The 11,374-nt window shown below is 29.9% G+C and overlaps 1 protein-coding gene across 2 annotated transcripts; it reads right to left on the bottom strand.

Moving 5' to 3' along the window:
• Window positions 1–4,440: 4,440 nt before the first annotated feature.
• Window positions 4,441–7,702, bottom strand: LOC120116448 (organic cation/carnitine transporter 7-like). 2 transcript variants are annotated; one of them, XM_039136951.1, is made up of 7 exons: window positions 7,655–7,688; window positions 7,544–7,618; window positions 7,189–7,460; window positions 6,675–6,912; window positions 5,154–5,676; window positions 4,875–5,077; window positions 4,441–4,799 (listed from the first exon to the last, which is right to left on the bottom strand). In XM_039136951.1, the coding sequence occupies exons 1-7, from the start codon at window positions 7,685–7,687 to the stop codon at window positions 4,581–4,583; spliced, it is 1,563 nt and encodes a 520-aa protein (XP_038992882.1). In that variant the 5' UTR covers window position 7,688; the 3' UTR covers window positions 4,441–4,580. The 2 variants fall into 2 exon arrangements, with proteins under 2 accessions (XP_038992882.1, XP_038992881.1); XM_039136950.1 differs by having other exon boundaries at window positions 7,544–7,702.
• Between the last annotated feature and the right edge of the window lie 3,672 nt (window positions 7,703–11,374).

Raw genomic sequence — 11,374 nt, 5'->3', positions numbered from 1 at the left:
CAAGAAGACTATTCGTATATTTTATGAGGATGGTAAAACCCCAATCAACTCGGATGTCTAAGAGGGTGTTTGGTTTAGCTAATATAAGATTATTGGGGGAATAGTATCTCATTTTTTGGTCCATATTTTGAGCCCGATAATTTTTTATTATCTTGATATTTTAGGTATATTATTGAGAATGTGATTAATTTTTTTTAGGTATTATTAAATTGTCGGTGTTTTAGATTAAAATGTTCTTAATTTTTTTCTTTAAAAATATCCTTATTATGTCGTTGAATAATAAAAATTCTACGAAGATTAAATTATAAATTTATTCTTAAACTATTTTAGATTTATAAAAAAAAATCTATAATTAAAATTTAATATGAAATTCAGGGATTAAAATAAAATTTTATCATTTCATTAAACCTATTTATCTTTTCAATTTTATAAAAAAAAATATATAAATTTTATGAATTTAAAATTTTTAAAGAAAATATATAAATTAATTATAGTAATATTATAATAGAATTCAACTTGTTAAAAAATAAATATATAATAAGGACAATTTGGTAAAATATATATTTCAATAATCTTTTATTCATTTAACCAAACACTGTAATCTCACATTCCTGCTAAACCAACCAAACACAAAATACAACATTCCTAGTAATCCTATTCTCAAATAATATTTTATTCCCACTGGTAATCTTACATACCTTAATTGATTAGTTTTGAATGCATTAGTTTTTTTAAGCATTGTTGGGATGGAGTTTTTATCGACCTAAAATTTTGATCTAAATTTTTAGGTGAAAATTTATATCCAACTTAATTTTTTTTCTAAATATATATAAAAAAATATTTTTATTAAGTAAAATATAAATTTAACTAAAAATATATATGACAGAGTATTTGTTGTAATTGTCTCTAAATACATTAAAAAATAATTATAATATTATCTCAAATTAGATCATAATTTTTATTAGAAATTCCATCTGATTTGACTTAATCCTTCAAAAAGAAACTTATCTCAACTCTTTAAAAAAATACATAATTAGATGGAGTCGTAACTCGAATTTGGACCCAATCTTCATCCCTGAATAAAGTACACCTAGGGTGGATTCTGTAATAAATATGTCATTTTAAAAAAAATTACAAACATATCACTCAATTGTCTTTAAAATTGAAACAGATTTCTAATGTGACCTGGTATAATAATATTTTTAGTCCCTAAAATTTATACATTATATCAATTTTATCCTAACTTGAAATAATTTAATAAATCCAACCATTCATATTTAATAGTTCCATTAATTTAGTCTTTTTAACGATAATTTCAAACCAAGTAAACTCATCGAATCAAAACAATAGTTAGATAAATGTATTCTCATAAAATATAATTACTGTTAAGCTATTAGTATAAATAATAAGAAAGTAATATAACATATTTTTGAATTTAAATCGCGCCTTCATTCATCCAAAAAAGCACTGCATAGATGCATGGAGGAACAATAGTTTCGAAAGAAAAGGAAAAACTGAACAGTAAGCGAATCATAATTTGCAAGAGCGTGTGCCTCCCCCAAAATATATCAATGTAGAATCATAACTTTTACGAGTGGTTATGTATGTTACTTACATGTGGTTATGTATGTCATCCCCACTAGGCTCTTCCCAAGATTATGTAAATTTTTTCACAGCTGCATATTGGTTTATTCAGTTACTTAAGGAATTATTGATGATTTTCGATTTATATGTAATTGGAGTTCTTATTTTGATCAATGTTATACAAAGACACACTCTTCAACTCCTCTCATTGAAATTAGTTTTGGAAGTGATTTTGTGCATTCACCACCAATGATGGTTGAACCCATCGGTTTAGGCAATTTGAAGTCATTGTTTACGTACGAAGAACTAACTGATACTACGAATATTTTTTTAGACCATAATCTTTTGGGTAAATGTGAATTTGAGGTTGTTTATAAATGTTTCTTACAAGATGGAAGAGGGGCGATTGTAAAGTAACTAAAAATAGGTGGGAACAGGGTGAACGAGAATTTAAAAATGAGGTTGAAAAAATATGATATTCCAGCGATGAATAGAATCGTTAGCGGTTGATTCTAATGATTGTTTGTTGGGATGAATATGAAAATTTATATAATGAAGTGTTTCAATCATAAATAAATAAAAAATCTCGAATAATTATAATTTTTAATAAAAAAAATATAATTTAATTATATTCGTATTAAAATTTAAACTAGATGATAGTAAAGGATTAATTATGTATAGATCACTATATTTTTTTCATATTTATGTAATAAGGACAATTTAATTAGTGGTATGCACCGATATATCACATTAGTAATGTATTTCGGTGTATAACATACGTTGTAAAATTTTCCCATAACCAATAGTGTTATTTTCCCTCAATGTAGACTCTCATTTCTACCTTTTTCTTAGACAATGAACAATTCTTATTATTTTGAACTAAAATACTTTTACAATAATATCTAAAACTTTGAAGAATTCCTATTATTTTGGATTAAAATGCTTCTACAATAATATTAAAACTTTCAAACATTTCGAGAGGGTTGAATAAAAATATTATTGTTACAACTTCATTTCTGCTGACACAAACAATTAATATCATTGTAAAAATAATAATATCTGGCCTTCAATATATATTTTAGTTTAACCACAGTTAAGTAATTTATTGATAATTAATTAAAATCAAATATTGTAGAGATTTATTATGGAGAGTCTCTTAATTCAGTTTATTCTATTAATGATATTAGAATTTGAATATCTAATCTTACTTAAGATATCTAATGTTTAATACCATTAAATCAACGAGATATTGATCAACTAACTTTGTATATTAATAAAATTTATATAAAACAATTGAAAATTTAAGATTAAGAACAAAATCCCACACCAAAATTGAAACCTTTGGGAAACTCAAATTTAACAAAAGAAAATATATGAATGAGGAAGTAGTTGTTTGTATGAATGGGTTACGGAGTACTTTTTACTTGGCCAACTAATACTCGTTAACATTATTTTTCAACGAAATTATAAAAAAATCAATAACTTCGAGGACTAATTGAATATTTAACTCAAATATAAGATTAAAAACATAATTAAATCACCAAAGACCAATTGCAATTTATAACCTTCTTAATTAAAAGAAAGTTTCATTTGTTTAAAATGCCCCTGAATTTTCTTCTATTATCTCTCATATCCCTACTATGCTTCTTCCCTTATCTCGTCAAATCATTTAAAGGGTTGTTTGTTTACTTCATAATGATTAAGCGCTGAATGATTCAAATGTTGAATGATTTAGAGGCTTTGTATGAATTAGCTCTGAATGTGACATGTTGTTTGATAATGACTCTGAATCATTCAGAATGTACTTCTGTGTTGAATCATTCAAAATTGTTTTGCTGAATCAGTCAGCACTGAATCATTCAGAGGTGCGAAACAAACGCGCTGAATGTTGAACGGTTCAACATTCAACGCTGAATGATTTCATTAAGAGGCAAACAAACAACCCTTAAGTTTCGTTTTGTTCTTCACCTCTTTTGGTCTTACCTTTGAAATGCATCCATTTCAAATTTGTTTATTCTTAAGCTTATGTATTTGCTTTTTTTATATATAGAAATAATGTGAAAATTTACCCTTAATTTTTAATAAAATTATCATTTTAGTCCCTAATTCTTTTAGGTATTTTAATTTCTACCATTTTATTTTAGATAAAATATTATCTTATTTAATGAAAATCATTATGCTTTATCACTAATGTGGTGAGTTTTGTGTCCAAAGTGATGACATGACATATGCTACATTATCACTTATGTATACGAGATATATGTCACATCATCACTTTAAACACATAAGAGGTCAACAACAAATGTTAACCTTTAGTCAACTAACAATTTTCGTCCAATCAAAAATATTTTGTCTCAAAATAAAACATTAGAAGTTAAAAAGTTGAAAAAAAAAATAACAAAAATTAAAGTGATTATTCAGTCAAACATTAAAAGATATTTTTTTTTATAATTATGTATATAAAAAATTATTAGCTTTTGAGAATCATTGTCAATACCTCAATGTAAGTATTCGAGATAATCGTTTGTACCAGTAAATGTTCCAAAGATGCCGTCATCGATTACATTATTTAATGATGGGAAGCGCATTCATACTATTCAATATAAATTAATTTTATCAAATTAAATAAGATTATAAAAATGACAAATTCCTTTTATCCAATATTTAATATTATTATATTTCCAAAGACGAGAGTATAGACCTTTGATTAATTGCAAACATCCATCAAATGTATGTAATACAAGAAACGTGCACAACAAAATATCAAGTAGCAAAAGGAATTATGTAATAAAAGAAACGTGCACAACAAACAAATTAAGTGGCAAAAGGAACAAGGAAGAGCTGAATCATACCATATTTTCAAACAAGTAGATGTTTTTAGCCTATGTATTACATCTCCACCAGCTTCAAATATCAATACAGGTAGAGACTAGAGAACAACTTATTTCCATTAAAAACACAAACTATGGACAGCACAGTATATGTCTTACTTGCCATCAGTTAGTATCACTAAGTTCCCTTCCCTTGGTATCGTAGGGGAAGAACTGGATACAAACTATCGAAACAACTATAGCCACCAAAAACAGAGCTACAGCTGCTGTTTGATGGCACGAATTCACCAATCCGACTGCAACAAGAGGACATACCATACCACCGATTCTTCCTATCGCACTTGCAACTCCGGCTCCCGTTGTTCGCACCGATGTCGGATATAGCTACATGAAAAACAATAGCTTTAGTTATGTGAAAAAGGAAATTGGCATTTAGGGAGTGTCACCGAAATGGCTTACCTCAGGGGAATATATAGAGGCAACTGTGAAGGTTCCCATTGCATTCATGCGAGCTCCAAATAATAAGCATGTAGTTAAAACAGAAGGCTGATGGGTTAGTAGTGGGAGAAGGAATATAAATGCTAATCCGAACATAAAGGCCATAGACTGTTTGCGGCCAACCCTATCAACCAATATTGCCGACAAGAAAAGCCCGGGAAGCTCTGCAACAGAGACAAGGGTCAAATTCTATTTCAAAAAAGAGAGCGTAACGAAGCAAATGAGGATGAGACATAATACCTGCCATACTAGTGATGAAGGCATTTTCGTAGAGGTCAGCACCATGGAGATTTCTGGTGCTATGAAGAGATTGGAAGCATCCACTTTGATTGCTACTTAGCTTTGAAGTAAGCAAGATGATGCCATAATACGAAAACGAGTCTCCAAAGAATAATACCCAGAGGAGCATCGTTGTTTTAATTAATTTTGAAGAGAAGAGCATAAAAAACGATGAGAAGCCTGATATTGATTGCTTGGTATTTTCACTCAGTGAGGTAAGTAATGGGCTCGTCTCTTCTGATGGAGACGGAGCAGACTCTTCATCCTTGTCTCTTGAGCTACTGGAAATTAGGACACCGGGAGGAAGCTTTGTTTGATTCACTGAAGCTACCTTCTCCAGAACTTGAAGTGCATCACTTGTTTTACCTTTCATGCATAGGTATCTCGGAGACTCAGGTGCAACACTAAACAAAAGAAGCAGAGCAAAAGATGGCACGGATGAAAAAGCAAGTACCCACCTCCAGTCTAATCTGGGCATGACAATCTGCAATAGGAAGGACATGAAATCATTCTGACACTTGAAGATAAAATTTGCGTCAAACAATTCTTCTTGTTGCATGAAAATGAAATCTACATGTTCTCAAATGTCCATAGCTCCTTGAACATAAACTCAAACTTAAAAGGTGAAGTTTCAGCAGCTAGCCAGCTACACTTAAATTCAATATTCAAGAAAATCTTCAATTCTCAGATAAGTTTCATATTCTAACTTAAAGTTTGAGAGCTAGCCAGAATTAACAACACTTAAGTTCAATATCCAAGAAATTTCCAATTCTCAGATACGTTTCTATGTTGATAGAGCTGATAGAGCATCAAAAAGTAGTGCACCAAGTTACAAAGAGGAGAGGAATTTACCAAATTAATCATAGTGATGGTGCCTCTTACTTTCAGTTAAGAAGCCTTTGTCTGCAAAATCTAGAGAGATGACAAGGTAAAGACTAAAGAATGTAATCTTTGCCAAGACAAAACCCTTTTAATGGCAAAGAACTTATTTCATGATGACAAGAGAATCCATTTTAAGAGCTCTCTTACACAGAGATGAAGTCATTTGCCTTGGACATCCAATTTCTTGATAACAAATTCATCTAGTTAACATCTGAGGCCATTATTGTCATGCAGGGATGGACCATAGGGGTGCGGTCGAACCCTTGGAAATTTCAAATTCCTGTATAGTGTATGTATTTTTTTTGGTATTTTCTATGGATAACCCCTGAAATTTTACAATTTCACACCCTGTAGATTTCTAATATAAATTTATAAGTTTGCACCCTTAACCTAAAATCCAGTGTCCGTCCCTTTAATGTCATGTCATGTCCCTTTTCTTGTACTTGTTTCAGTTTATAAATATGTGATATTCAAGCTCTAAACCTCCATAAAGTGAAGAGATGACATTAAAAATGGATCCAAATCTTTAGGTACAGCAAAAACATGGGATGGTAAAGAATCAAAGATAGCCTTAAATGGGGTTATAGGAAATATGCATACCCATGCGAGAGTAGCCTCAAAGATGGATCCAAATGTCCAGAAAGTTGAAAACACAACCATCCACATGCCTCTATTGGAAGCTGGAACAAACTCTAGAAACCAGGATAAGAACACAGATGAACCACCAAGGCCAAAACCGACCAAACCTCGGAGAACAACAAGTGACAAATAGTTTGGAGAGAAGGTGCTCAAGAATCCAGCTCCAAAAGTTACCATAGATATAAAAAGAAAACCTTTCCTGATAGAAGCAAAATTGAAACAAACAGTTAAAGCAGACTGAATCCCAAAATCAAAGTCAATCTGAGTCAATCAAATAGTTATTCATAATTGGAATAGCAGCCGTTATACAGCGGCATCAGTAACGTTTGAAACCGTTATTGTACGACCACGACCACAATGACCGTAATAGCATTTTCTATAGACGCGACGAAATTAAAAACGCCACAGCAACTGTAATTTAAATCCATCCCTGGAAGAGACTACTGAAAAAACGAAAGGGAAGCGATGAGCATACCTCCTGCCGTAGTTATCGGATAAAATGCCCCAAGTATAGGCTCCGATGAGCATCCCCGCAAAGACGATGGTGCTCAACAGGCTTTCCTGAGTGGAGGAAAGTTGCCACTCCGTCTTAACAGCTTGTCCTATAAAGGAGAGAATCATAATCTCCATGGCTTCAGCAAACCATCCTAGCCCAGCGTATCCAAGCACAAAGGCTTGGAATCTCCCAAACCCCACAGTTTCGAGGGCTTCATCCAAAGTATATAAACCAGCCGTTTCATAATCCATCTAAACACAGTTGAAGAAATCAAATCATTATAACAATCACACATATATCCAATCGAAGAAGAAAGAGGGTTAGAAGGTCTAACTTGTCCGTCGAGTTGTTGTTTGCCAGTTCTGATTGATGGAAAATAAGCCTCAGAATCAAACTTCTTCTTCTTCTTCTTCTTCTTCTTCTTCTTCTTCTTCTTCTTCTTCTTGGTTGGGACAAAGATACACGCCACCACTACCATTCTTCTCTTCTACACAAATATCAGGGGTATTTATTAATGCATATTTTCTGTAGACAACGTAGGAAAATGCAAAAAAATAAAAAAATAATAATTAGGGTTAGATGACAGTTGGACGGCTGCGTCACATGTCACTTTGTCGCGATTGGCGCGTGAGAACATTGGCAATCACCAACCAGTAGAAAACAGAAAACAAATCGAAAAAGAAAACGTTTGAAAATTGTTTGCCTATTGCTACGTGGCGTCCATCCGCTGGATTGGACTAATTAAAGGTCCTAAATGAGCTACAGAATTTTTACGCTTATCACGTCCTTATCAATTATCATTTTCTTTTTCTAAGGGTTAAATTTCATCTCGCATCCCCAAATTATGATATTATGTTAAATTGATCCTTAAATTTGTGAACATTTCAATTTCATTCCCATAATATGTTTCTCAATCTAAATTGAGCCTCAAACTTCCAAACATTCAAATTTCATCCCAAAATATGGTATGTGCTAATCATGTTCATTGTTAATAAAATCGTTAAAAACGGATAATTGTCGTGTAAACACTAATGACTATTATGTAATTATGTGATGTGACATAAATGGTAATTAATGTTGTATCAAGTCAATTTATTTATAATTCTTTTTACGTTTTAAAATTAAAAAAGTTATTTTATTTAAATCCAAAATTGATTATTGTTTTTTTAAAGGTGATTTATCTGATTTTATAATAATAGTCGGACAAACATACAACAACGATAAGTGTCTCATTAAAAAACCTTCATAAGCCTAGAAGAAGGAAAAAGAGTACATCTTATCGTTGCCAAACTTACAACAAGCGATTAGCTTCACTCTCACAATTAGACAACATACAAAATCCAATGCCTAGAGAGCAAAACCAACAAAAAGGGGAAGGGTTTACACACAAATTCTACCCACCTGAGACCACTAAAGCAACTTGTTCCAGCTTACAACACCAAAAAACAATATTAAACCATCCCAAATAAGTAACCACTCGTCAATGTTTACATGATGCTTAATAATTTTTATAACAATTTTATCAATAATGAACATGATTAGCATATATTGATAGTTTGAATATGAAATTGGAATGCTCAAAAGTTTGGGAACCAATTTAGAATAATAATCATAGTTTGAGGATGAAATTGAAATATATAACAATTTAGACAAAATTTTATAATGAGCATCATGGTTTAGGTATGAAATTAAAATGTTCAAAAGTTTTGGTTCCATTTTAAAATGAGAGTGGTAGTTTAAGGACGTAAGATACTCCTTTTTAAAGGTTATCAAGTCACTTCCCTACCAATAAAAGTTACGACTTTTCTTTTCTCCACATATATTTTGGGTTTTCATTAATTATATCTCAGACTTTTTCTTTTCGGCCAGATGCACGGTATTTTTATATCTATAGATTAAAGTATACGTTATTATATTTTAAATATTTTTTTATCGATGATAACTGAATTTTATTAATAAAATATTAGAATGAATTAAAATTATAATGTATTTAAATAAGAGAGGAAAATGAGGACAATAGTCATAAAAAATACTTGTACAGAGTAATTTCAAACAATTTCGTAGTTATGAGCGAAACTAAAAAATAGAACCTCGTAAAATGAAAGTATATCATATTACTTTGAAAAATTAATTTAATTTAACATTAAGAAATCTTAGAAAAATGATTAAATTAGGGATCTATATTATAAAAGTAAAAAGTGAAATTGAAAAAATTAGAGGTCTCAATTATAAAGGTAAAAAGTGAGATTGAAATAAATTAGGAGCTTCAATTATAAAGATAGAAAGTGAGAATGAAAAAATCAGGGCCTCAACTATAAAATTAAAAAATGAGATTAAAAAATAGGGCATTGAATCTCGATTATTAATGTAGAAAGTGAAAATTAAAAATTAGGGATCTCAATTATAAAGGAAAAAAATAAAAATACAAAAACTAAGGGCTTCAATTATAAAAAAAATAAAAATAAAAAATTAAAGACCTCAATTATAACAATAGAAAGTAGATTGAAAATTTTGAGGCTTATAAAAATGGACCTGAGCAGTCGCTCAAAGTGCTCCCCTTTATAGTTGGCTTTATCCTCATACAAAAAACAAAAATATTAAATTCAAATATACGAAAAAAATGAAAAATTTCCTTGAGAATGACAACTAACATCAAAATAACTCAGTAACCTTAATAGAAATTCCTTGTCTCTGTCAAACGATACGTTTTATGAAGTTATAAAGGAGTGGCGAGCGAACCATATTATTTGACAGATTGTTTCATTAAATAATTATGATTGTATTAGCAAATAACATTTTATTAAATAGTGATATGACTATACGTGACTACTGACAAACCAATCAGAAAATAATTATCGTGCGCATCTTTTTGCGATCGTCAAAATGACCTCAAAAAGTATACGAAAAACGTACCAAAAGCCATAAGAATCATGTCACAAAAGTATAGAAAGTGTGTGCCACAAGAGAAAAAAAATAACGTGTCACAATGACAATGATTCTTATTCAAAATTAAAATAAAAACTCAAGAAAAAAACAAATGACACGGTATTAAAAAACAAGAAAATTAATAATCATCGACTGTTGGATCGATGCTCTGGTTGTCTAAATAAAACTCAAAGAGAGAGAGAGAAATATGATATCAAAATATTTAAATAAAAATTAGATTAGAAAAAAAAAAGTTTACCACTGGTTGATTTCTTCATTAAGTATATAATTTATATTTTAAATGTTTAAATAATAATAATATCATTCAATGCTCTCGTTGGCTAAATGAAAATTAAAGAGAAAGAGGAAAATGATATAAAAATTATTGTACCCTAAATTACAATCCTAAATTATAATTATTGCATAATATCGTATAAAATAACAACCCTAAATAATATTTATTGCATAGTGTCCTATAAATTACAACCGTAAAATATTGTACCATTGATATACTTAAGTAAAAGCCTAAGGATGTTTCAATGTTTGCAACGTGAATTATGGATATATCTATTCAGTCTATTAATAGTATAAGTAATATATAATTGAGTGTAGTTAATTAAGAAAATAAGACTCCTAATAATTTTATCATACTCATATTGTTCCTTTATTTTTTGTATGCTAGAGTTATAGAGAGTTTTTACAGGGATTATATTAATTTTTTTATTTTTTTTAACAATTTCTCTATATAACGAGATTGATTTAAAATATATATATATATTTTATTTTATTTAGTATCCTTAACCCATAAGATGACATCTACTTCCCAAATTAGTCACTTAAACTTGGTTGATAAAATCCCTTAAGTAAGATCAAAAGTTTGAATATTAGCGTTTATGAATTAAATAAATTAGGTTGGAAATGTCACCCCTGTTATGAGTGTCTATATAAAACTCGATCCAAAATAATCGATCAATAGATTAAATATCAATAATTAAATTAAAAAATACTAACAACCAAACATAACCCGGCAAATGCCCATTCATTAATACAAACCTCATCATTGACAATTATAACGACTGCAATACTATGCGTACAGTGGAACATTTCATTTTAATGATGGAAGCGTTAAAGAATAAATGAAATGGAGTAAGCGGACCCCAATCATATATAAGGTGGGCGAGGCTTAATTTGAAATTTACATTTTTGGAGTTTAAATATTATTCAATTTAAAGGTATGTTT

This window comes from Hibiscus syriacus, unplaced genomic scaffold, assembly GCF_006381635.1.
Source record: "Hibiscus syriacus cultivar Baekdansim isolate YM2019G1 unplaced genomic scaffold, ASM638163v2 tig00110295_pilon, whole genome shotgun sequence".
Taxonomy (NCBI): Eukaryota; Viridiplantae; Streptophyta; class Magnoliopsida; order Malvales; family Malvaceae; genus Hibiscus; species Hibiscus syriacus.
This window is presented reverse-complemented; position numbering and strand designations above follow the sequence as displayed.

Coding starts and splice junctions, on each gene's coding strand:
- LOC120116448 (XM_039136950.1), bottom strand. CDS start 7,687: ATGGTAGTGGTGGCGTGTATCTTTGTCCCAACCAAGAAGAAGAAGAAG. Junction 5,677..6,674: donor TTGAGGCTACTCTCGCATGG/GTATGCATATTT, acceptor TTCCTATTGCAG/ATTGTCATGCCCAGATTAGA. Junction 4,800..4,874: donor CCTCTATATATTCCCCTGAG/GTAAGCCATTTC, acceptor TTTTTCATGTAG/CTATATCCGACATCGGTGCG.